Source organism: Argiope bruennichi, chromosome X2, assembly GCF_947563725.1.
Source record: "Argiope bruennichi chromosome X2, qqArgBrue1.1, whole genome shotgun sequence".
NCBI lineage: Eukaryota > Metazoa > Arthropoda > Arachnida > Araneae > Araneidae > Argiope > Argiope bruennichi.
In genome coordinates, this window is record NC_079163.1 from 21011223 (window position 1) to 21038302 (window position 27080).

The 27080-nt window shown below is 28.5% G+C and overlaps 2 protein-coding genes across 6 annotated transcripts in view; one reads left to right on the forward strand and one right to left on the reverse strand.

The window, feature by feature from the left end:
• LOC129960219 (survival of motor neuron protein-like) overlaps nt 1-27080 on the reverse strand; it is a 92184-nt gene that overhangs the window by 38406 nt on the left and 26698 nt on the right. For 2 of the 5 annotated variants that reach the window (XM_056073465.1, XM_056073463.1), the window contains exon 1: nt 4429-4457. The exons of 1 other annotated variant lie outside the window; for it this stretch is intronic. In XM_056073465.1, coding sequence (XP_055929440.1) covers nt 4429-4446 — 18 coding nt within the window. In that variant the 5' untranslated portion in view covers nt 4447-4457. Of the gene's footprint in view, nt 1-4428; nt 4462-26049; nt 26144-27080 lie in introns of those variants that run through there. 2 more of the 5 variants (XM_056073464.1, XM_056073466.1) reach the window with 2 other exon arrangements.
• Nucleotides 21583-27080, forward strand: part of LOC129960218 (chloride channel protein 2-like) — a 119757-nt gene continuing 114259 nt past the window's right edge. The window contains exon 1 of the mRNA XM_056073461.1: nt 21583-21752. Within this exon, the coding sequence (XP_055929436.1) occupies nt 21696-21752 (57 nt within the window). The 5' untranslated portion in view covers nt 21583-21695. The remainder of the gene's footprint in view (nt 21753-27080) is intronic.

Below are 27080 nucleotides of genomic sequence, written 5' to 3' on the forward strand. Positions count from 1 at the left end.
GCATTTCAATATTTTTTTCAGCCAGATTTTTCAGATAGAAACAACATTTTACTCTAAAAGATGTTTCTTTATATTGGGATACGTACTCAAAACCATTCGATCTTTTGACTTAAAGTCAAAGGAACACAATATTCGGTAAAATTCTGAGAATTCATAAGCTGCTTTTAAACGATCAATTGTAACAGTTGTGCTTTTGACATCTAGATCAATTATAAAAGTCTTTTGTGCAGCTTAAAATGAAACGTGAACCAGAATAGGGAGATGTGAGCGGAGGTCGAATTTTGTCGTTTCTAAGAAAAACGTACATCCCTCATTAAAAATATACGTAGAAATATTTTTGTACAACTATGAGAAATAGGTTCCTTTTGGACTTTTCCCATTATGGTAATTAATTTCGACATATATGAGTGCATTATAGACGTTTTAAGAGAGCCTGTAGAAAGGATATCAGATGGTAAACTTAACATAGTACTATAAATAAGTTGAGAACTTTCCACTGATGAGCGCAATTCTGACAACATTATAGTCAAAATATCAGATCAACCAGTATTTTCATGGACAATAATAAAGTTTTTGAAGTGCTTGCGGAATAGTTCTATCATCCCGTTACTTTGTGTATGAGAAGAAGCCGAGTGGATTCTATGGCTACCCATTATGTTTGAAAGCTCTCTAAATAAAGAAGTCTCAAAATTTCTCCTTTAATCTGTTGCAATAGTAACAGGTGCTCCGAAATGGAAAATCTAATAATTTAAATTTGCACGAGCTATGATTTCTACGATAATACCTACAGTAGAAATTACTTCAGACCACCTGCTCTGTCTCTCTATGATACTAAGACAATATTTATATCCATTAGATACAGGAAATGGTCCTATATAGTCAACATGGATATGTGCGAATCGAGCATTCAGTAAAGCAAATGTGCTAAGAGGAACACTGGTATAAATGAATGCTTTAGCTCATTGACATTTGTCACAAGCAAGAACTCTGTTTTTGATGTCTGTTTTTTCATTCCTAGCCAAAAGAAACACTTAGAAATTATAGCAACAGTTGCTGATGTTTCAGAATCAATAAGGCAGTGCATCTTTTCAAATAATGTTTGCCTTAGGTATTTAGGAACGAAATATGGGGGAATTTCGAGTAATTTGTCACAATAAAGTTACTCAAAAATGTATTGGGGCACTTGGAATGTTTAACATCTAAAGCTATTTATTAAAATATTAATCACATTAAAACAAACTAAATTAATCAACAAATGCTTTAACATTTGTTATACAGCATATAAAGAAAGTTTTCTTGCTGTTTTAGAATTGCAATTTGATTTAGTCTTTTAAATATAATTTAAACCCAACATTTTGCCAAAAAAGTATTGGGACACTTTTGAAATGAGAAATTTAAGAAATACACAGGGCATCAATAAAATTTAATTTCCTCTCACTTTTTATACTAGTATCAGCAGAAAAAGTTATATATGGAATAATAATGAGAATCAAATATTCTTCGGTTGATGTGCGAAATCTGGTAATAAATTATTGGAAAATCGGAAAATAAGTTCTTTGTATAGAACCAGACTTGAAGTTCGTAAATATACTGTTTCTAATATTAATCGCAGGTTATAGAAAACAAATAACGTTTACACAAAGATCAGGGTTTCCAAGGATATTTAGTGAATGTGAAGAGAAGTGGATTGTGAGACGAGCTCGCATTAATTCAAGAACTAGCGCAAAAAAAAAAAAAAAAAAAAAAAAAAGATGACAATGAGATGTAGAAATAGGTTTTGAATATATGTAAATCTTGAAGCTGCCAGAAATATTTTAAGAAAACATAAGTACCATGGCAGAGTACCACGGAGAAAGCTCTACATTAGCAAAGCAAATCGAAAAGCTATTGGCATCTTATAAAACGTACGCAAAACAGCTAATAAAATTTTTGGGAAAATGTTATTTTTATGGATGAAAGCAAATATAACACTTTCGGATTGGATGCAAATAAAAAGTTTAACGCACACGAAATACAACATTGCATATCAAAAATTTGCGGACCACTGTAAAATATGGAGGTGGCAACCAATTAGTCTTGATTGCATGGCAAGTTCTGGTGTGGTGAACTTGGGCTTTATAGATGGTACAATTAATAAATATGTCTACTTTGATATTTTCGAGCGAAATTTTTTGTAATGTGAGAGCACCTTGGGAATCTCAAGACATTTTAAATTGTACCATGATGACGACGCAAAACCTATTGCTGGCATTTGCAAGTTACGCGTCCTCTACAACTTTCCAGGTGTAATAATTAAGACATTTGTCCAGAGTCCAGAACTTAATCCTGTTGAACATGTATAGGATTATTTGCAGCAAAATAAAAATAAATTAACTAAATAGTGTTTCTAATAAGCAGGAGTTAAGAAAGCATCTGATTGAAAAGTGGGCCAAAACCGAAGAATCATTTTGAGCAAAATTAATCAAATTCATGCCAAGTTGTCTACGAGATATCAAAGTGCGAGGGTATCCCACAAAATAAATTATAAAATTCATATTTTTTCTTAATTTATAGGGTAGTGAGCGATACGTTTTTGAGAAGATTTCCTGACCTGATTTATTTTACTTTAAATTGTAATCATAATTTCCTTAATATATGAATTTTATTTGACTCATTACAATTTGTATTTATTTTTTTCGTTAATTTAAGTTATTTATTATGATAAAACCCTGTGACCATGCCCCACTACTTTTTTGAATGACTGTATAAAGAAACATCTTCAAAAGGAAAATATTGTTTTTTAATTTATCTGAAGAATTTGGCCGAAAGAATATCGAAATGCCGCATCATGTAGTTAAGTTCAAGCAAATCTTTTGTATTCAAATGTTGACAGTATTGTAATTGCTTTGATTTGAACTATAGATGATGCATTGACAGTTTTGTTATCAGTCCCATTTACATAATGAATATCTGCAGAAAACTGAAAAGTGTAATTTAGATATATGATTTTGTGTGGGGATTTTTTTCTGATTTCTGCTTAAAAGCACTTTCAAGGTTTTTGGTTAGTATCTATTATAAATTGATGGCATTCACGAATGTTTTTAAATTTCTTAGTCGAAGTATAAATAGTCAAACTTCTCTATCATAAGAGACCAATTTTGTTGCTTTTCAGAAAGTTTTAAAGATTAAAGTGATATCTATCCCCAGTTTCCATTAGAAAGCTGTACCAAAGAGCTGCCAATAGCAAAGTTTGACGCATCGGTCCGACCACTTAAAAAAAACAAATCAGGAATTGGATGCTTGAAAAACAGTTAATGCTGTTTTAGCTGCAGTATATGATTTTTCTGGTTTTTTTTAGTTTTTTCAAGACGATGGCTTTTTCGATAAACGTGAAGATCTCTATTTGTTTTCGTGAACTTCTAAAAATTCTATTAATTATGCTTTATGAATGAATTTTTGATAAAAATTGCACTTTCCCGAAACTCTTAGGAATTAGTAAGAGTATTTGGTTTAGGAATATTTCGAATAGCATCTATTTGATCAAGAAGAGAAGAAAGGCTTTACCGGAGTCTTGAAAGCCAAGAAAATTTCACCTATACGTTCCGAAAGTACATTTAGTTAGTTTAATTGTTAAACCAGAATAATCAAATTTTTCAGAAAGTGAATGAGGATTAGCAATATGATCTTCAACATCTTTAGATGTAATTCATTTACCACATTTAAAAGCATAAAAATCCTTCCGATGTGGTGCTAAATCGGCATTAAAAAAATGCTTACCGCATAGCACCAATCAAACTGCATTCGAATGCTTTCGAAGAGATGAAATAGGGTCAGTTAAGTTATCGAATGCTTTCGGTAGCAATCAGAATTTGATGTAAAGCTTTTACAAGGTGAATCTGAGAAAATATGTTTGCCAATGTAGTTAAGTGAAATGAAATCAAGAATGTAGGAATTGATCGTTTATCCTTTTTAGTTTGATCATTTAATGTTCGAAAATCCCCAACTGGTCTACAACAACTATTTCCTTTTTTGGGAGTCATGTATAATGGAGAGGGAAAATTATTCCTTGCCTAAATTCAACATGTGCTGAAATTCTATTTTGACAATTTTTATTCTGTCAGGAGCTTTGCAGTAGAATTTAGCACAAACATGAGGTCCAAGATGTGATTCACTCTATTGATGCTTATGCTGAATTGTTTAGTTTGCAGAAAACCATTTTACAATATTGGAAAAAACATGCAGGGATTTAGAAAAATCATTAGCAACAGTACTAGTTTTAATAGAGAAAATATCAGTATTTCTAATAACATGATGGCAATTCAATTTAACTCAATTATCAAATAAACTACGATTTCTTAGATAAAGTTTTATATCAAAATAATGTAAGAAATCTGCACCAATAACAGCAGTAGATACATTGCAAATAAAAAAAAAAAAAAAAATTCTTACACCAAGATCCAATGACATTAAGGATTTACACCCCGATGGCATACCATTTGTCGCAAAGGAGGTTTGCAACGAAATATATTGTTTCTTACTTTTGTTTACCGGAAGAATTGAACAATCATTGCCAGTATCAACAAGAAAACTAATATTGGTTTTCCGATATCGAACGGAAAGGCGACGGGAAGTCGAAGGCAAGGCATATGTCACTGTTCTGCTCTCCGAGTGTGCTTTTCCGAAAAGATTAAGGTTTAAGGAGCCTTTTCTTGCATGATAAGATGCAAGAAAATTTTTATATGGTACACAAATTTAATGCTGTTGGATCGGACCTTTTGCGCCAGGGCGAAAAGAAGATTGATTTCGGAAAATAACTTCTCAATCGCCAAAGTTTTTTTTACCTCTTGGCGTAAAAATCCCAATTCAGTGAGAAGCTCCGATTCTTCAGAAACATTAGAACTGGTATTGGGAAGTTTGAAAACAGCACTTACCTGTACAGGTGATACGTCTAAGCCGCGTTCGGGCACCTCTACAGAATTTGAGAAGTAGGGAGTTGATTACTTAATATTAATCTCACACTGGGAGTTACTTACTGTAAAAATAATTTCACCGAAGGTGAATCGGCTATGTTATGCGATTCTGAGCGCCGTTTTATCACGCGAAATAATTCCGATGGTTTTCTATCTCCCAAATGTTCTCCGGCTAGTAAGCATGGAATTTCTTGACTTCTGCTCTCACCACACCTTGAAATTACTTCTTTTAACCCTTTAAAAGGCCATTTTTTTTCTAGTCATATTATGTTAAAATATTTTAGGCTTGAAATTAGAATAAGAAAAGGGATTCATTTAGCTTATTAGATAAATGTAATTTTATTAATTAATTAATTTGGTTAATTAATAATTAAGTAACAAATCAAGACACGTAATTTTGTCTGAGATAAAGAACCGAAGCATCTAAGTTTCTGACTTACTAAAAAAATTTGTCAGAACTTATGCCAACATACATAATTTCATACAAAGATTGACAAATTTGGTGGGAAGCATACTTCCCACGGCCCTAAAAAGGGTTAACTCAGAATATGGATCTTCTCTTCTTAGGGGCAAAATGGTGCCTTGAATTGCCATTGCCGCATCTGGCAACAAATGAGATACACATTAATAATATTTGGTTCTATCATTGGTGATCGGCTTGGAAATCGCTAATTCCAAAGTAGATTAAATATCTTAAACCAAAAAGCAAGATCAGGAGCAATGAAAGCTAGTATTTTAACAACCGTAATATTATTCATAATTATTAGGATTGGTTTGAAGCACGATTCTTTAAAAGAAAGTCGTTCAGAAGAATATATGCTAAAATTCCAAAGTTATCATTTTCAAATTCCAACGTTATCAATTCTACTATCGACACTTTTGGTGGTGCTAATTTTAAAGAAGGAAGAAATAAAATATACTAGGGGCGTTCAAAAAGTAAGTTACACTCAAACAATTAGGTCATAAATACTTTATTGACAAATCTTTTTTTTTCTATTTATCTCGTGCCTTATATTTTATTATATGATGATACTATTACAGAAATAAAAAATAACATTATGTAAAATATTATTAAGATATAGCTTTTTACTTATGAATTTAAATTAACGGTCCAAATTTAAATAAACTGAATTTGTAAATTTTCGTAAAAAAATTCTGTGAATCTTCTTTTCTGAGATACGACTTTTTTTTGTCACATGGTATAAATATTTTAACTTTCAGAATTTCTCTTTTGATAGTAATTAGAAAACTTCATTTGTTATTAAAGTAGATGCCATGAAACTATTTCTGTAGTTTTAATCATCTTTCAGCAGTTACTGTTTAAATTGAAATTGCTTCTAATATAAGAACAGCCGTTATCTTCAGCCTATGTATTACAGTTTTTTTAGTTATATTAACGTCCCGTTTTAAAGCAACACTAGGGCGTTTTAGTGATGTATCTCCTAGTTTTGAGCCGCGGACAGATGTCGAGATCGAAATGGAATGAGTTATTTTCAATAAAATTCCGCTGGAGTTTTCCCCTCCTTTATTGGAGTTATATCATGCATGCATTCTGCTGTTTCATTTGCTTAACCTAAAAGCCGAGACGCTGATCTGAAGGTAATTACTTTATTCAAGGACATTTGATTCGTTCTTTATGCTCTATCATTATTTCTTGAAGAATAAACACAGTTTTAGCGTGTTTAAACCGCATCTGAATAAAATACTATTTCAACACATCATTAATAAAACCTGAAACATTGTTAGTCCTTATTATATTTTATCACCTTATTTTCTCATTAAGTCTTTTATATACTTCACCATCTTCTTTTCCTAATTGTTTTATCTAATTAATTCTGTTGTATCGATAGACCTCGTACTATTGTAATTTATTAATTTATACTTCTATTTGTTATCTTTTCAGTCTCATCAATTCAATCGATTTATTCTTTTATTTATTTTTCGCAATTAATTTTCAAATTTTTTTATATTCTATGCATTTTCAAATCCATTTTTCACAATAAATTTTAATAAATTCTGAAATATTAGTGAATTTTTAATTTCAATTCTGGAAAATCGCTTGTTTGGTCATGAAGCAAAGAATTATGAAAACAATGTTTCTTTTATTTTTCTTGCTTCAAAAGCTATAGGGCCACGCGTTGCCTGGTGGAAGGTCTTGGTTTTGGAACCGGAGGGCTTCAGGTTCGAGACCCGATTCCACCGAAGACATGTCGTGTAAGCAGTCCTAGTGTACGTAAATCCGTCGGAGCCGAACGTCCTCTCGCTGATGGGGTGTGGAAGCTTGGAGAGGGAGGCGCTAGTTCAGGTGTCATCCCTGTCATTTGACCGCGGCTCAAAATTACGAGGTTCGTCCCAAAATAGCCCTAGTGTTGCTTTAAAACAGTGGGCGTTAATATAACTAAACAAAACTGAACTCAATAGTTTTATATTGGATAGTTCTTTTATTTTCCGTGTTTCATTATTTAATTATTGATTTTCAATTAAATCTTTTATTTATAAATTTTTTAATTAGTTAGATTTGTTGCAATCTGTTAGTAATCATTACCATTCTCAAATTAAAAAAAAAAGTTAAATATTAATTCTAAATCCCTCCCAGAAATGAGCATGAATCTTCTGATATTAATCTTTAGAAGAATGAAAAACCAGTAACGAACTGTCGTTTATTCCTCTTATTAATAATAAACATAATAAGAAATGTCTCACACTAGACAACAGTCACTTATCACTCGTATTTATTTTATTAAATAATATATATATATATCGAAATTCAAAATTCCTTGTCATAAAATTGAACATATTTTTTATGAGAAAAGCCGTTTGTTCATAACTAAAAACTTATAAAAAGCATATTAAGAAATGTCTCATACCAGACAATAGTCCCATATCAATCCTATTTATTTGATTAAATAATATTTATATTGAAATTCAAAATTCCTTGTCGTAAAATTGAACATATTTTTTTTTATGAGGGAAGCCGTTTGTTCATAAATATTTATAATAAGCATATTAAGAAATGTCTCGATATAAATAATATTTATATCGAAATTCAAAATTCCAGGTCAAAAAATTGAACATATTTTTAATGAAGAAAACTGTTTGTTCATAATTATTTTTTAATACATGAATATCTGCAGTGGTGATTTTTAAATAAGGTATACGCTTATGATTTACTAATGAAAGAATTAATTACGGCCATCGAAATGAATTTCGGGATATAAATAAGAATCATTATTTAACAACTGAATTTATATAAACCGAAAATTCAAATTTTCCCAACTAAGAAAGCCATTAAAATTTTTTAGCGTAGAATAAATTTTGAAATGAGTGAAAAGGATGTTTTGATTCACGATAGATAAAAGTGTTCCATTTTAGGGATGCCTTCTCCCTCCTCTCTCCAACTGTGGTCGCCATGGAAACCGGCACGTGCGGAGTTTTCCGAGAACCTAGATCCAATTCTATTTAAAGCTTAGAGGTAGGTGTAACTATGTGTTCATGTGCATTTTTGTGCGCGTCAATAAATGCTATTTTATGTTTAACCGATTCACCGTTTTGCCTGAGTGCCATACATGCACCGATTTATTGAATTTTGATAATTGTGAGCAAAAAATAAACCAATCATAACGTATATAATTCAATATTAAAATTACTTCGAATACATAGATAAGTCAAGTTTTCAATGGATTTGCATTTGAATCCAAATAAGAAAATATTCCCAAAATAGAAGGTGTCATCTTATTAGATAGAAATTGATATTATTGATGTGATGAAATTATTGATATATTGATTGAATTGCTAAGATATGGATAATAGAATTTATAAAGAATTTCGACTGATACTTTTTGATGAATATTTCCTTGATTTGAAATATTGCTTTTGTTTTAAAATTACTGTTGATGTTGCACTGTTACATTTAGTTAGCTATGTGTTTATAAGATTGCATGAAAAGAAGAAATAAGAAAAGTCTAGAGCTGTCCGTCATTCGCACATCAATAACTAAATTTATAAATTAGAAATCAAATTTAATGGGCAATCTGTTGATAATTTACAAGGGTATTCAGAATATTTAATTAGGATGTTAAAACAATTAAGAGAATTAGATAGCAAGATTCAGAAAATTATTTCAGAATATAACGAATTAGAAGAATACGAATTATTATTCAGAAGAATACGAAAATAGAATCTGCTTTTCAATATAATGAAAGCATTACTATATTATGTTCTAGAATTCAATACAAATGAGCAAACTACCTAAAATTGATTTTAGTATTTCATTGCTACTGAATACAAATTTGGCATCGAGTGCACAAAGTGGTTCGTTGATTAATTCAGTTATTGATCTGCTATTAATTTTAGAGGAAATGATAATTCCCATTTTCCTACACTGAGTATCGATCAATATTTCGGTTACCCATATTTATGGTTAAAATTTTGGAATAAAGTCCAAAACCTGATTGACAAAAATGAAACTTTAACAAAAATAGACAAATTTGCTTATCTAATGTCATTTTTAGGAAGATCTGCCGGTAACATGGTGAATAGCTTCACATTATCCGACGGTAATTATGATAAAGCTTTAATGTTATTAACCCATTCACTGCCATTTACGAGATATCTCGTAGGAAACTGCGGTAAGATTACGCGTCTATAAATTTCGCTGGCAGTGAATTTGTTAAAAGAGATATTTGGTAGAGAGGAGTTTGTCAGAAATGCTCACATTGAATCTAGAATGTTTCGTCATTTGCTTCAGCTTAAATTAATACCCGAAGATTTTATTTTAGACTTTAATAGAAAACATTTAGAAAAAAAAACAGAGGAAATTAAATTCAGTATTACAAAATTATTATAGTGTTTGAAAATTGACATCGAATGTCGAGAATCGTTTAATATGCTAAATGACTCGAAAAGTGAAAGAAAAAAAAACCCATTGCTTTTAATGTTGTTTTTAAATATTCTAGATGCAATCAAAATAGTTCATACGATAAACAAAACATTACGAATGACAGTCAATATAATAGAAATCGTATTCTATTAAATAATTATTCGTCAAAAGTTCATGAATATTTAGCACCAGTTATAGAGAAAAAAATGTGTATATGTACAGGTAGATATATTTCAGAACTTTGTGAGGGTTTAACAACAGATGAAAAAAAAGGATATCTTATAACTTTAAACGAGCAATTCTTGCACATATATAAATTTATTTATTTCGTGTATATCGGAAACGGCTCTTACGATTTGGATCAAATTTTATTTTTAGATAAGGATTTGCTCTTTATCTATATAGGTGTAATTCCTGAAAAAACGTGATTTCACATACACAATAAAACATTTTCTAAATAAATAACTATTAGAATAAGTATATTCAACTTCCATTTTGAGGAGTGGGTCAGAACAGAAGGAATGCTGTGTGTTTTGCGGGTCCTCGATTCGAGTCGCGCTTTTTGCTTTATTTTTTATTCATGCATTTATATTTAATCTTTTTGCTTTTTATCTCTATAGGTGTCTTTCCTAAAAAAACAAGATTTTACAAATATATATATATAACTAATAGAGCCATTATAGAGATAAACTAGCCTTTTTCTGTTTGCTTTGTTTCATATAGTGTTATCTCCGACCCGATTTCACCATGGTAAAACTGTGTAAGTTCAAAAATATAAGTAACGATAGATAAACTGTAAAATGAATGCTGTAATATAAAATATTGTTTCGAATAACATATTAAACTAAGTGCATTCATGATTAAAAAAAAACTGTTGAGTGAAGTTCGGTCTTCCAGATATTTTTAATAAAACAAAATAGCTGTTTCTTGTTCTAGAACAGAATTCGTTGACAATCGCTGACAGTTGTCAGTCAGTGATTTAAGCCGAGTGAGCGTCTCTTGTTTTTTCAGTAGCGCCAACAAGGGCCAGAAGTACGACTTAGCTCCTTCATGCATCACATTTGCTTGCACAACCCCGTTTTACAGAGAAATACATTCACACATCTCACAGATAGAACATAGAAGAAGAACAACCATTCTTTGAAGTTTCATCAGACCCTTGATATTTTAACACAGAATTAAAGCACTTATGTTTCAACAAATGTATCTGCCTAATAAAGTAAGTAAGGAGTATAAAAAAAAGGGGGGGAGGGAGGTATCTATTCTTTAACTAATAATTTACCGTTCTGTCATGAGCTGCGGTGGTCTGGTGGCAAGGTCTCGGCTTCGAGCCTGGAGGGTTTTAGGTTCGAGGCCCGATTCCCCTGAAGAACCGTAGTGTAAGCTGTCATGGTACACTTTAAATCCGTCGGGGCCAAACATACTCCCGCTGATGTGGCGTGGAAGTTTGGAGAGGGGCGTGCCAGCTCAGGTGGCTCCTCGTCATCTGTCCGCGGTTTAAAATTACGAGTGCGTTCCAAAATAGCACTAGTGTTGCTTTAAAAAAGGGACGTTAATATAATTAAACCAAACCAAAACATTTTGTCATTCGGTGCCTTTTCGAAATAGGGTTTTCTAAGCCAGTTTCCAAAACTCTTCCCGTATACATGATTAATTTTAGCAACCAGATTCAAAAACCACATGTTTTGCATTTGTATGAATAATAAATATTTCAACGGATGTATATAGCGATGTAACATTACAAAATCGATAGCTGCCTAATACATCCTGGTCATGTTTTTATCTTTCATATAAATAAAATTATAATTAAATACATTTTTAGATTTAAAGTAAAATTAATATGATAATTTTTTGGATTTGGATCAGTGGCTTCTCTGCGGTATTATCTATTTAGTCTACGGGATAAGATAATCCTTATAGCTACTTTTTGAAACTTGCCTTGATCATAGCCGTCTAGAAATAGTCTAGTCTTTTAGGACTTTATCATTTCTATTATCATCTTCAAATATTTGACATAAAAATGACAATAGAAATTTCTGGCTTTCTGAGAGGTTAGATAATTTTTATTCTCTTATTATATTTTATAGACTTTTGTGAAATGTAAAGACATATTATCAAAGATTTGCAATAAATCTTTGTGTATTATATTTTAATTTCCTTTTATTGAGAAATTTAAGTAAATTATTTAATTTATTTTTATATTTTAAAGAGGTTGGTAAAAAAGCTATATCAACTGATTGTCACTGTAGACCTTGTGTTCGTGAGGGAAAAAAAGAATGTTGACATTAAAAATAATTTAGAAATGTTGCCTATTGTGGAATCAATGAGAAAATATTTCACTGATGTTTTAAAATTAGTAAAATTATGCTGTAAAAGTTTTCACTTATGCATTATTTAAGGCTTAACATTTGACATGGGGAGGGATAGAGTTTGCATGGATGTCATGTTTTTATAATTTGTAAACTGTGCGATTTGTTTTGTTAAGCATTTTAGGGGGGTAATGTAAGCAAACACGTCTGTTATTTTCTTCAAGATCTTGGTCTTTTATTTGATTTTGACTCTTAATCGCCAATAGTTTAAATATGTTTATCATATTTGTAAATATTCTCTCAGGAAAAATACACTTGAAATCAAATAAAACTTTAATAATAAAATAGAACAAATATTTATAATAATTTTTAGTTGTCATATTAAGTAATTGGTATGGAAGAAATTTATTATCTTTCCCCCTCAAGAAAACCGACAAAATTACTTAAATGCTTGAAAAATTTGCAATTTATATTTTAAAGAGATGCTTTTATCATAAATTTTTACTTTAAAGGATTAAAAATACCCCTTTCCCTTAAACAATCGGAGAATTAAAGATAGATAATAATAATAAAAAAAAAAACCCTCCCATGTTTGGTAAAGTTCAACGTAAGTTTTTATTTCTATTTAGTTAGCAATTTTAATATCAACGAAAAGGGAACGTTATGATTTTAGTATATTTCCTTTGAACTTAAAATGAAATTCCCAACAAATTTTGAAAGTAAAAGGATACGAATCTCCAAATAAAATGGAGACAAAACAATTTATGCAAGAGTTCGCCATTCCCGAATCGGTAGAGACTCGCCGTAGCGATGATGAGGTCACGAAGCAGCATTGAGGCCTTATCTCTCGACGGCCATGTCTTGATACACATTATAACTGTATTTGATTTAATACTAACCACCTTCAGAAACAAGCAAGTTCTCCATAAACTTGAGTAATAATACGATTAAGACGATAAAATAAAAAATATTTAACGTCGTTTACAGTAATCAGAATTATAGCTGGCATTAATAATTTTGAATGTTAACCATTCAAAGAAATTATTTAAAATTGAAGGCAGAAAAACAAACAAATCATTATTTTTGAAAAAAAAAAAAAAAATGGTAGAATTAGATATTAGTTTCTATAAACTAGCAAAATGTGAAAGAAGAGAGCCAAATAGAATTTTAAACGACTTCAAATATATTAATACGCTTCAAAAAAGAAATAGAATAAAATTATTATAATACATGCTCAAACTCAATCACATGAAGTTAAAATTTTGAATTATGAATTTAACTTTTGATCGTTAAATCTTGATTTAATATTTTTGTTTCTATTTTCGTTTGTTAGTGTAAGTTTACTCAGAAAATCGCTATTTTATGTCATTTGCAAAACGATTGCTAAATGAATTTACTGACAAGCTTGGCGACTTAATCTTACTAACGACATTTCTTGTAAACTTTAAAATGATCTTGCCCGTGAGAGACTCCCTCCGGGAGGGGATCTCAGAAGTGAAAATGAGAAGCTTCCGGTATAGTGTTGGTTCACGCCACCCTAGTGTGTACAGAAATGGTGGAGGTTTGTTAACTCCTACCGATGACGGGACATGCTTCCCACGGGAAGGGTTGTACCGTGGCCGGTAATGTTGCTGTCATGGCCGTCAGGCCAGTCAGATAAATCCGTGTGCCTTAGAGGCAGGTCGGAATAGTCGGTTATGATTATGGTTGCTCCTTGTGAGAAGCAGCAGGAACATATATCATGTCATCCTTTATCCTGATATTTAAAACCACAAAGATTATTTTATTGGGAGGGAAAGATATTAACAAATCCCTCATCTATTCAACGCTGAGGCTATTGAGCAAAATTTTGTAAACTTGTAAGCGAGAAAAATACAATCCATTAAATTAGCAGTGCATGATTGTATCGATATCATAATAATTTCATAATGACATAAAGTACAGCTAATAATAATTAAAAAAGTTACGGAATAATATATCCGGTATTCCCCCCTTCCTTTCTTTTCCTGAGGAATTCGCGCCCTATCATAATTGTATCTGAAGAGGCCACATACATTTTAGAATATAAAACCGTCCTAATAAAAATGCTAAAAGAATGGAAAAAATAATATAAGAGTAGCAGAGAGAAAAAATGAAAGCTCACTCAAAGGATATACGAGACTGGCGCTCCACAAATTCCAAGAAATGTAAAGGTTATAGGAGAGTTCACGAAATCATATCCATTTTACCCCTTGCACCTAGAAAATTATTGAAAGTGGGGAAATAAAAGTATGACATTTTCGTCCAGCCATTTATATCGACAACTGAATTAATATGCAGGATTTATAATTAATATTTGTTGATTAATAAGATTATTTGAACCCACAGTTTAACTTTTCTTGCAAAATTTGCATTAATATTAGTGAAAGTTAGCACTTCTGAAGAAAAAGAAAATATAATTATTTTACTCTTATCAAAATTTCTTCGGATATTTCTATTAATAAATAACTTCTAATCCCTACAGAAAATTCAATGGATTATTACACTCCAAAAGAGAATCTACTAAATATGGAAATATGATTAGATATAAATGACAAGAAGTGAAATGTGTATTGGTTAACAGGTAAGTCAATCATCTGACTCTCCGACCCGCTACAAAGGCACACGGATTTAACCATAAGGCTGATTGACCGGACCGCCGCAACAGCAGCACTGGTGGGAACTGTGGTTGAGTCCTAAAGGCCATCACCGGCGACGGTACAACCATCCCCGAAAGAAGTACGTCCCGTCATCGATGGGAGGAGTCAGATCCTCCACCTATTTGTGTACCCTCCAAGGTGGCGAGATCCAACCACCATGCCGGAAGCATCTCATCCTCATTTCGAGTCGCAGCCCCCCGAGGGAATGGTTAATAGGTAAATTCGACTGGAAAGATAGCAGTTGACGTAATCTCTTGTTTTTTGACAATTTAAGCCAATATGTATTTTCTTTCATTTTATTTTGCAAAAATAATTTTCAAATAGTTTTTTTAAAAAATATAACTTGTAAATCTAATCGTATACAATGATTTCAAATTATCTTGCTTTCTAACATTTTCCAGTTTCATTTGCTATTACAATATGTGCGATCATATCCTAAAATATCAGACGAAAGAGCAATATCATCACTTATAAAAGATTCTGGTTTTTGTATTTTAGTTTCAATTATCTCCAGGAATACTGAAATCAGTTTTTGATATAAGGGAATTAATTTCTACTTCTTCATCGTCTACTACTTTCTGAGATCTTCACTTATTAACAAAGCACTATTACTTCATAAATTCCATCATTACAAAATCTTTGGTATGACGCACTGAAACTTCACCTCAAAATTTTTATTTTTTTTTTTTCTTTTTTCTTAGTTTACTTAAAAATTTTTTAGCTGTTGGCAGAAATTATTTTCCTGGCTATCATCGAATAAATAGAATGCTGTTAAAATTGTGATGTCATAATTATGCCGATGAATAATTCAAGTCGCAAAAAAAAAAAAAAGCAAGAGAATATATACATAGAATGATTTGCACATTTCCATAATAGAATTTCCCCTTGTCTTTTCCCAAAAGAATTAATATAAACATTGAAAGTTGTTGATATCTTAAATATTATAATTTTAAGTCTTTGCCTGAATTTTAAAAAAGTCAAAGGTATTGCACTATTGGAATAAAAATTTAGCCGTTCCATTTAATGTCGTTCACGAAATGCAGATTTTTAAATATTAGTCCTTAATGTAAATTTCTTATCATTATCAAAGATTAAAGATATTGAATTAAAGCTTTTCCAACAGATTCCTATTTTTTCCGAAAAATGATCATTTTAGGAATACTAGAAGCAAAATTTTGTGAACATCCAATCGTAAATTTAACTATTATTACCTTAACGTTAATCTTAAATAATATATGTATTTATCGCTTTTACTGTCGAAATATCATTATAATAAATATATAATAAAATAAAATAGGTATTTTTATACTGTGTTTATCATTCCTGTAAATGTGCATTCAATTTTTGTCTCAACTATTGTTTTAAAATATGTTTTGGGGAATTTTTCTGGATCATCCACTAAATTTACGTCTTTAAAATGTAAGCAATTTTTCAACCAATCCATTTTATAAATTAACTTAACGTATTTGAATTAAAGCTGTTGCTTTTTCCCAGAGATATTTCATCGTATCGTTTTCTGAAATTATCATAAATACAAACTTATAGAATATTTGGTCTTTTTTTTTCTTCTTTCGAAGATGAAATTCCTGTCGACGATAACCAAACAAAAAGGAAACCCGCCTTCTATAAACATTCTTTCTGCTATTGCCATCTATTGACAGAATATCGAATTAAAAACTTTTCAGGAAGTACATTTATTTTTACTTTCATTTTTTTTTTAGAAAACACTTTATTTAAATAATAAATTAAGTAAACTGTTTTAAGTAAAATTAAAAAATAAGCTAAAATAAAAATTATTTTAATCACTCTGTACTTAAATTAACAAATTAAATATTAATTTTTATTAATAATTCATCATCAATAATAATTTATTTAAATCTTTAAAATTAAATTGTATTAGAAATAACCGTTATTTGGAATAAATATTTAAAAATGACAATAGCAAAAATATTTTTCAATGAAAAAAAATCTTGGATTATGCGTCCTGAATTGCAAAATTAGTGAAAAGGGGTTCGAAGTAGATGGACCCAAATAGATTCATGAGTATCTTGGCTAATTTTAACGTTTTTCATTCTAATACGGCGCAGTTTTAATTTTTTTTTTCTCTGGCGCCTTTGAATTTTCTTATAAATATAATGTTAAAATATCATCTACAAGGCGACTTTATTTTGTTTGGTTTAATCATAATTATTATCCTTCAAATTATTATTATTATTATTCATTTTTGAGTTATTTCCATTAGTTCCATACACAATGTCCACAATGATAGCGAATAAGTGGCTTTTTATGTTCCCTTGTGCTCTATTCAGTGCATCCAATAAAAAGAAAGATATTCGAAATTTCCTTAATTTCTTGGCTTTTTAAAACATTTAAATAAATTTATTATAATTGTTATTATAAAATTATCAACTTTTTTTTATTAACAAATGCTATTTCATTGATCTTTGAAACTTCATGCTTTGTTTATACATTTATTATTTATTAAAATTGTTAAATATAATGAATAAATAACTTTTTGCCTATTTTAGTTTAAGATTCATCGTTTATTCATGCCACATTTATGGTAGAAGTTTTTCTTAATTCACATTTTTGAATGAATCGTGGTTTTGCGACTGCTTTGAATGAGCCAAATTCCATTTTCATTATTTGCTTACCAAAACATAATTTGTTTGAATACTATGTAATTGTATGCAGATATAAACTGTCATGAGATGTTTATCATGAAATAAATAAATAAAAAAGGGAAAATATTTCAACTGTTGGAATGAAAAATAAGAGTCCCCTCCCCCCCTTTTTTTTCATGCTCGAATGCCTTAGACATAATAGTGATGAATGAAAATTCAAATTGAACTGAATTTTGAAACAGTTTTTTCCCCTTCTTAATATCTAAATAATTATTATTTTTTTTTCCTTCATAGAAATTTTGGATAATCTGAAATAGTACGATTTAACACATTTTTCACAGTCATTTAAATAATAATAAAAATTTTGATTTTAAATTAAAAAATACTAATTTTTATAAATCATGCATTTGATATATATTATTTATTTTTCTTTCTAATGTTCTTTATAATGTAATTTACAATATGTGTAATGAATGGAAATGTCTTTCTTTATAACGGAATTTCCACTCATTTCTTGATGTGGAAAGTTGATACGATGAAAAGCGAGTGTACAGTTTTTGAAACTGTACACACGTTTGTATTCTTTATGACTACAAACAGTCTTAGTTTATTGAGAATTAACTTATGAAATAATCTTTAAAATAAATGTTAATTCCATGTTAATGGTACCATTCGAAAGTGAATTTGAGAAAAAAATTCATTCTAATACTCCATAATATATAATAATAATTAATGAACTAAAAAGTAAAAGACAATTACAATACGAAAATTTTATTTCTTTGTTCACTAATAGACCTGCTTTTTAAAAGTATTTTTCTTAAATAATTAAATTCTTTTCATATTCTGGTGAAAGTTGGCTGGAAACCAGATATTATCGAAAATTTTTTCCACTTGGGCCTAGCAGCTCCTAAGGCAGGCTCTGTTAGTATCCTAATTGTCATATAAATAAATTTATTAAAATTATAAATTCTACGAGTTATAAAATATTCGAATAATATTGTCAAGTATTGATTACATTCACTTGGTCATCACAATATAAATATCAAGTGTTTGTTTAAATGTAATTGTGCATGAATGTGAATGCTCCGCAATCATGAGTTGTAGTAAATAAATAAATAAAAACTATACATTTTTACAAAATTAATAAAATAATTATTATATAAAATAAATCTTGAACATGTTAGTTAAATTTGAAATTTGTATTGAAATATGAAAAAATATTGAACAGTTTATACAAAGAAGGGCCTCATAATTCCCTTGACTATGGCCACAAAATACCTAAATCTGCCACAGGCTAGATTGCAACAGTTTTCAGGAAATTTTTGATAGGGTTTTTCACTTCTCTTGCTAAATGTGTGGGGGCTTTTTTCAGTTTATAAATTCATTGCTAGTACTTAACAGCTAGTCCATTGCATCTACCTTTCAATTTTTAATCAATAAAAAATATATATGAGGTTATGGAATTTATGAAACACAACAATTAGCACAAGGAGTCTTCCTAGAAGTTTACTCTCCAGTTGAAGAATTATTTCATATTTTTAATATTTGCCCTGCACCGACCTAAAACATTCTGCATTTATTCTAGGATATATGTCATTGTTTTATCTCTATTCTTTTGGATTCGTACATTAAACAATCTTTCACCTGATATTTCCAAGAAGGTTCAAATATAATAATAGTTTACCAAATTTTACAAAAAAAAAAAAAAAAAAAAAAAAAAAAAAAAACAATGTAATTTCCTCTTTATTTTTATATCCCAATATTTTTTTATTGGGATATTTCTTCTTTATTGGGATATTTATTGGGATTTCCAATAAAAATTTTTTTAAAAATACCGAGATTTTTCTTTCTATTTTTTAATATAGAGCGTTCTTCATTATAAAATTTTATTCACTTAGAATCCTTTGCTACTTTTTGGAAGCCTCATATTAAAATTATTGAGATGAATTATAAAGCATGCGAAACATATGAAGATTGGTTCAATTTAACTGTCCTAAATGGAACAATAAATAAAATGTGCATAATTTTTTAAAAAATTATAATTTAGTAATTATGTTTTTTTGAAAAAAATTATATCTTTTTGGTCGATTATATCATATGCAAATTTATTGTTTTTAAATATAAAAGAAATGAATTCAGCTTTTAGGAAATTCAGCTTATTGATAATCTAATTTCGAAGATCTCGTTCTTTATATAGCATGGAATGTTGACTGAATCAAATAGCACTGTTGATCTGTAATCAAATAGCACTGTAATGAAATACAACATTTTTCATTTTTACCTTTAAACACTCAACAAACTTATGGAAAAATCCTTTTAAACAATAGAAATGTATAAGAGATTTACATGGATTTTACAGCATCTGAATATTTCTCCGCATTATTTAAAATGATTCTTACTTTTACATGGATTTTACAGCATCTGAATATTTCTCCGCGTTATTTAGAAAGATTGTTATTTTTAAAGGAAATTATAATTGATTTAATTTGGGGAAATCAAAAATGAAAATTTTTAATTTAAAAGAATATTTACATTAAACATTTTTTCAGAAGAAAAATTCTACCAAAATTACTTTTTGACTGAAAAAGTTTGGTAGTAATGCTCTACTTTGTACTGAGAAATAGCAAATTTATTTTAAATAAGCACTTATTTATTTCGTCAAAAATGACATCAATAACTATAATTGTTATTTAGATGAACAATCCAAATTTGATTTTGGAAAGTTCTTGAACGTTTAATTTTAATGATATATCTTCATATAAATCCATTTAATTAAAGTAAGTTTAATTCAGTTAGTATAATGCATTGTTCAGTTGTCAAGTTTATTAACAAGTTGATAATTATATTCGTTTCGATAATGTGAAAATTTATTTCTATTGTCAGTGCGATACATTTAATTTGGAATAAGTTATTTATACTGAATTTTATATTATTTCTCATTGTTCCATCTTCCCCGACCACACAAATATGATTAAAGTAATTAATTACATTATCAATTTAATTTAAATATGGTATTAATTATTTTGAGTTATCTTGAAAGTAAATTAGAAATAATCTTCAAGATAACACAAAATTGAATTTGTGAAATTTTGTTGGCCTCGCCTTCGGAGATGTTTCGCCCCTTTCCGGAAAAATTCTGCTGTCTCATTGGAAGACAAAATAAAATCATTTCAATCATGAAGAAGTAACGGAATTTTTCATTTTATTTCTTCCATAAAATTTTTTACTAATGAATTAGTACGAAATTAAAACTACTTCAGATAACTCTGTTTACTTAAAAAGGAAAATAATTGTATACCAAGATAAATTATTGACAATTTTTTATTGTCATCATTTCTTTTTGTTAAGTTTATGTATTTTAAATCATGATAGCATTTTGAATATAAATTATTTGTTATATTTATTATAATGTGATATTCTCGCATTCGCGTCGTATATTTACAGCCAAGATCATAGAATTCCAAATATACAACGTATACTTGGAGTTTGTTCCAATGAGTTATGAAATTTTTAAGGACAAAAAATTTATGTTTAGAATATGGCGAGCAGTCTTCATAAAATGCTTCATAAGTTTTAAGAAAAACAATATCAAAAGAATGATTTAAAGAAATTTTTAACTCTTTTCTTAGCATTCAACACTCTTGCTTTTGGGCGTTAGCCTTCATTTTTTTTTTTTATACTCAACTATTTCTTCTTTTTCTAAGTTCGTTTATCTATTTTAATTCGGAAATATTAATATCAAATAATATATTATTGGCACATTTTCTTGTTGTTTGGTGCGGCACTCGCCCACCTGTTTCATCTCTACAAACTCGACCAACGGCATCTGACGACAAAATTTGTAACTATTTGCAATGCGTGCTTACCAGATAAAATTTCTTTTTCCTTAATTCTTATAGTTTCTCTGTAAATATAACAACATGTAATAATGAATGTATCTCGTACACTTTTTTTTGTTTTGTAAATCTTTCAAATTATTTATATTTCTTTACCAACATCAAACATAATTTCTGTGTTTGATGTCTATGAAATGTTCTTGAAATGTTTGTTCTATGAAATGTTTTCAATAATATTTTTATTAACTGTTAACCGCTGCTGTCAAAAGTTTATGCCGTTTCGTCATCGCAATCGTAACAGCAAGAAAAGCGCCAACGATAACTTCGTATAAACATTTCTAGTTTCGATTGCATCAACTGACGATCTCGTCTGCTCTCATTCAGGATAGTTCGCTAGAGAAACAGGTGTCAGCGATCGCGATGGCTGAAAACCGAAGGGAAAATAATGCAAGCGCTCTTGGATATGAGCATACTTTGGTAAGTTTTTAATTGTCAGTTATTAATTTTATTTTAGAACCAAGTTTTATCACATTTAGGTTGTGATCAAATGTATGATTGAATGATCAAAAATGTTTTACATTTCACAAAGTAAACATGGTAGAATTAGATTGATTTAAATATTTTTACAAATAAATTTTCAAATGTAATTTTTTAATAAATTAAAATCTTTATTCGTTTTTAAGAAAAAACGTGTTTGAATATGTTGAAGTACATAGATGATTTTCCAAAAATAGATCTCTTTTGAATTCATGTATCTAAAATTTTAATTATTCTCTTGTGATTAATGGGAATTTACTGTCTTAATTGATTTTTTTCAATATTTTTCTTAAAGAAAATATAAGTAATTAATGAATAATAACAAAAATATATTGAAAGTACAATAAAAATAAAACTGTTATTAGAAGAAACAATTAAAAAATTGATTTGAATTTCATAAAACATTAAATGGTTGGAGATTTTTGTGCATAAATTTAGAGAAATTATGTCATATTATGCCAAACAGTATCTAAAAACATAATATTGGTGGTACTTAGTTAAAGGAAATGTAAAAATTCAGTAGTGGAAATTCATGCATATGAAGAAATAGTATTCATCTAATGTGCAGCTGTAATATGTCAATTACTTTCAAATTTTTTCACGTATAAATAAGCTTGCATATTTTCCAATGATAAGTACCTTTTTAGAAATGGAAATTTTCAATTATTATTTAACAGAAATTTGAAATCAGCTGGATTGATTAAATTTAGTAGTATTTTGTAATCTGTTATCTGCTTAATTATTAATGACATTATGATTATCATTCAGGATCAAATATTTCAGCTTTTCTTTAAGTATAAAAAGTATTTAACCGTTAAATGAGAAATGATAAAAGCAATTATTTACAGCACTCTCATATTTCATAGAATTATCGTTGATATTTTTGGAAACCATGATACTCATCTACAATTTGAAATGAGGTTTTAATACTTTAAAGTAAAATGGCATACAATTCCGATTATAGTTGAAATAAAAATTATGTATATTTTTCATAATTTCCTTTTTTGAGATACAAATTTATTAATTTGAAACAGACATTAAAAATGTAATACTTTACAATTTGTTGAAAAGTTTCTGATTGCATTAAAAGCTTTTATATTTATTAATAGAAACATTTACTGATTCTGTATGTATCTAAAAGAAGACAAATTTCAAATAAATGTTAAAATTCTAATTTTTTGAATTTTTCCTTTATTTTTAATTAATATCATTTCTTATATGCATTGTTAATACAGTTAATTTGTACATTCAAAAACTAAACATTACTTTAATTTTAAATGAGATATCTATCTGTATAAATGTAAAAACAAACATAAATGCTGTTATTATTTTTTTTTCTGAAATATTTTGACTATGTCTGTCAATTTCTTAGTTATATTACAAACTTCATTTTTTATAAATACTAATGGAATACACATGTGACAATTAAGAAAATAATTCTAATCTGAGGTGGTGAATTTATAATATTCAATCATTAAAAAAAGTTATTTGAAGCTATTTAAGGCAAAAGCTAAAACCTAAATTAGTTTTGTTAAGTTTTTGTGCGCATATTGGTAAAATATCGTGCATTTCATTTGAATTTGCAATTTATACTTTCATTTATTTTTTAATATTCATCTTACCTTTTCTTATAAAAACCTTTAAAGGAAAATTCAGGATTTTTCTTGTTAATTATTTTATGAAATTAATAATCCATATTTAATTAAAACTGTTTGAATGTTGTATAGTTCTTTGTTCTGCTGGATAGATGTTACTTTATGCAAAATAGAAAAATAACCTTTTCTTAAAAAATTTAATCTAAGCATTTTTACTAAATAGAAGTTCCAGTTCATTTTTCTAACTATTTAAAATTTTTGAGGCTAAGTCAATGAAGAAAAATTTAAAAATTGGGTTTATTTATAGGTGATTTTCTACTTATGGATATGAAGTGTGTTATGGTTGGAGTTAAGTTAAATGACAATTTAGATTTTATGATAGTTTCTATGCATTTAATTTTGTTTTAATCCTTCTAAGGATTATTTTCCCCTTTTTTCATCCTATTAAAACTTTAAAAGCTATAATTATATTCATTGGCCTATTTTTTTTTTTGTCAGATTTATAATCCTGACTTTGATAGTAATTGAAAGTTTTGCCCAGTCGATACCAGAATAACTTCATTAATATCTAAAATCACTATATTCCTCGATAATCAACGTTTCTGCGAAAAATTTTAAGTTTGATTGAAGCCTAAACTAAAAATGTATGAAGGAAATAAAAAATATTGATAAATAAATCTTAAGATTTATATTTTTAAATTGCACAGTTTTATTTATTTGGATTATTGAATGATAATTGGATATTAGATGCTCCCAGTACTAAAATTATGAGTTTAATGCCTTGTGTAATTACTACAAATTCCTAAAATCACTAAATTTAATCCTTTTTTTAGTATAAAGTATTATTATATTTAATATGTATTAAATTAATGTCTTACTGAGCTCTTGGATGATTAATTTATTTAACAGTTTTAATTTCAAAAGAATTTTTTTTTGTAATACGTCATTTAAGTCATTGAAATTGTAAGATTATAATATTTTTATATGATACTTAGTAAGCAATTTTCATTTTTATATAGTAAAATATTTTTAACATTCTTATTCTTTCATTTCTGAACCTTTGAATGATGTAATTAGATAATGAAATAACTGGACATTATTCTATAAATACTAAAACTACATTTGGCAAACTGAAAAAGACTTTTTGTATATGAGGGAAGTTTATTAGCCTTATAATTGTTTTTTACTCCAATCAGATTAACTTCAGACAGATTTATATTTGTAAGACTTTTAAAAATTATATAAAACTACATTTTATTTGTCATAAATCAAAACTAAAAATTGTGCTGATATGTAAATTAAAACCAATAAGGGCACAATAATATTTGATGAGATTGTATTCTTTTTCCATATGACACAAACTTAATACATACATAATCAACATTACTTATTATAGTTAAAATAGATTTTAAATATTACATAAAACATACAATTAAACAAACAAAAAAATATAATACTAGAAAGAATTTGCATACAGGTTATTTTTGACTATATATTTTGATTTTAAAATTCTCTAAAAATGTAAAAGTCTTAACAAAATTAAGGAACATTATTTATTATAAGATAAATTATTCTTGAGCCTTTAACACTTATGATAATCACTTTTAAAGATGTATTTATGGTTGTTTCCCATTGAAACTAAATTAAGTATGAAATTTTATATTTTAATATTATTTATGATAGGTAGACATGTTGTTAGTGTTCTAATAAATCTGTGGGGAGGGGAAATTCTGAAAAAAATTTATTAGAAATATTCTGTTTAAACACGTATTTTATAATAAAAAATAAAAAAAAAGAATTCTGAAATATTTGATAATAATACAATTTTCACTAATGCTAATATGACAAAGAAAATGGTATCTTCAAGTTGTTTTAGTATTTTTAAATCTATTATATATTAAAGCAATATTGTGTATGAGCACTGTGAAAATTATATTACTAAAAAAAGGGTTAATAAGCAGACTGAATTTTTTTTTTGGACACAACATGCGTGTTTTAATGCATGTTATTTAGGTTAAGAAATAAAAATTGGACTTAAACAAACTTGTTTAGTATATTTAAATGGGAGATATATAATTTGTAACCATTGAACATTTATTTTATTTGTAAAGAAAAAATGCATTCATTTATTTTAGATTCAATAAGTATATGAATTCACATTTTGCTTTTAAATATGAATTTCAAAATTGCTTCACCACAAAAATTCACCCAAAATTTTTCTAGATGCTACCAAGCATTTATGTGATATTTCTGTGAATCAAAACGAAGGTTTTCACCAGGACAAGTGTGTGTGTTGGAGGGGGGGGGTCTAAAAAGGCACAGCAGATGCTCATATTAAATTACTAATTCCAAAAATGGCTTTAAAAAAATCACGAAATTTATTAGAAAATTTCTCACAGCCTTTGTCACATCTCATTTCTCACAGAGATAATTTTTGCGTCTGCTTAAAGAATATTTGTAAGCATATTTTTTTTCCTTCTCGTTAATTGGCAGCTTAAAATTAACGAAAAAAAAGCATGTCAAAGTTTAGATATACACTTACTTTTTAATATATATTTTATTTCTACATATTGCACTTACGTAGCGATCATTGATCTTATTGGAATTTTTTAAAGTTTTGTGACAAGTTAATGGAACCTTACCATTGTCTTCTTCACTTCATTTGGATTAATGGTCTTTTTATGGAAGAAGGACTTTTCATCTTCTGATGGATATTGTGACTTTTCAGCTTGTCTTCTGAAAACACATTTTTGTCAACTTCGAGAAATTTGTAATATATTGTATATTTGCATTTACAAATTGCCAGTTGCGAAAGTTATCAGTCAGCTGTACCGCATTTGTTTTTTACTGATTACATTTTGAAATATTAAATTATTAAGTTTGGTTTTGGTCTTTTATGATTAACGTGAATCACGCCCTTGACTTGTGTTCCTGGATGGGTTTTCGAATGTCAGTGATTATTCCTCTTTTCCGCTGATCCAGTTTCACCAGGAAGTTGAAACCGTGTTTGGTGGCGAGAATGCATTGTAATAACAGTCACATCAAAATATAGCACAGCATTTAAAATGATAATAAAAATCAAGATTACTACTTGCTCAACTGAATTAAATTCCAAAACGAAAAGTTAGCAATTTATTAAATTTTTAAAATAAAAACTGAGAATTCATTAAAAATTGATAATGCTATGATAGGCATATTGTTTCACATATTGTTCTTTATTCAAGAGAAAAGTAAAATAAACTCTCTCTATTGTTTCCCTCACTGTCCCAATGGAATTGCATCAAACTGTTTAATAGTTTATTTTTTAGAAAATTCTTTTGAAGATGTTTATTTGCTATTATATTTAACCTGAAATGCATAATCTCACTTGCTTTTTTTTTAAAGTTTTAACCATTTTACTGGGTTTTTTTTTCGGAAAGTTTTAACGACGAGTTAAATTCTTTGTTAAAAAAGATTCTTTTTACTTTTGGATATCATGCTTTTTTTAGTGTTTTCCGTAGGGCAGAACCTTTTCCTTTTATCTTTTGGCTTTCTCCAAAAAATTATTCATTTTTTTATTTTTCGTCACAAGTATTGTCTTTTTATTTAATAAATATTGGAGTCGAGTATTTTTACATCGAATTTCAATTGCTTATTAGAGGTAAAATTATCTTTGACTAGCTAACTTGAGTTT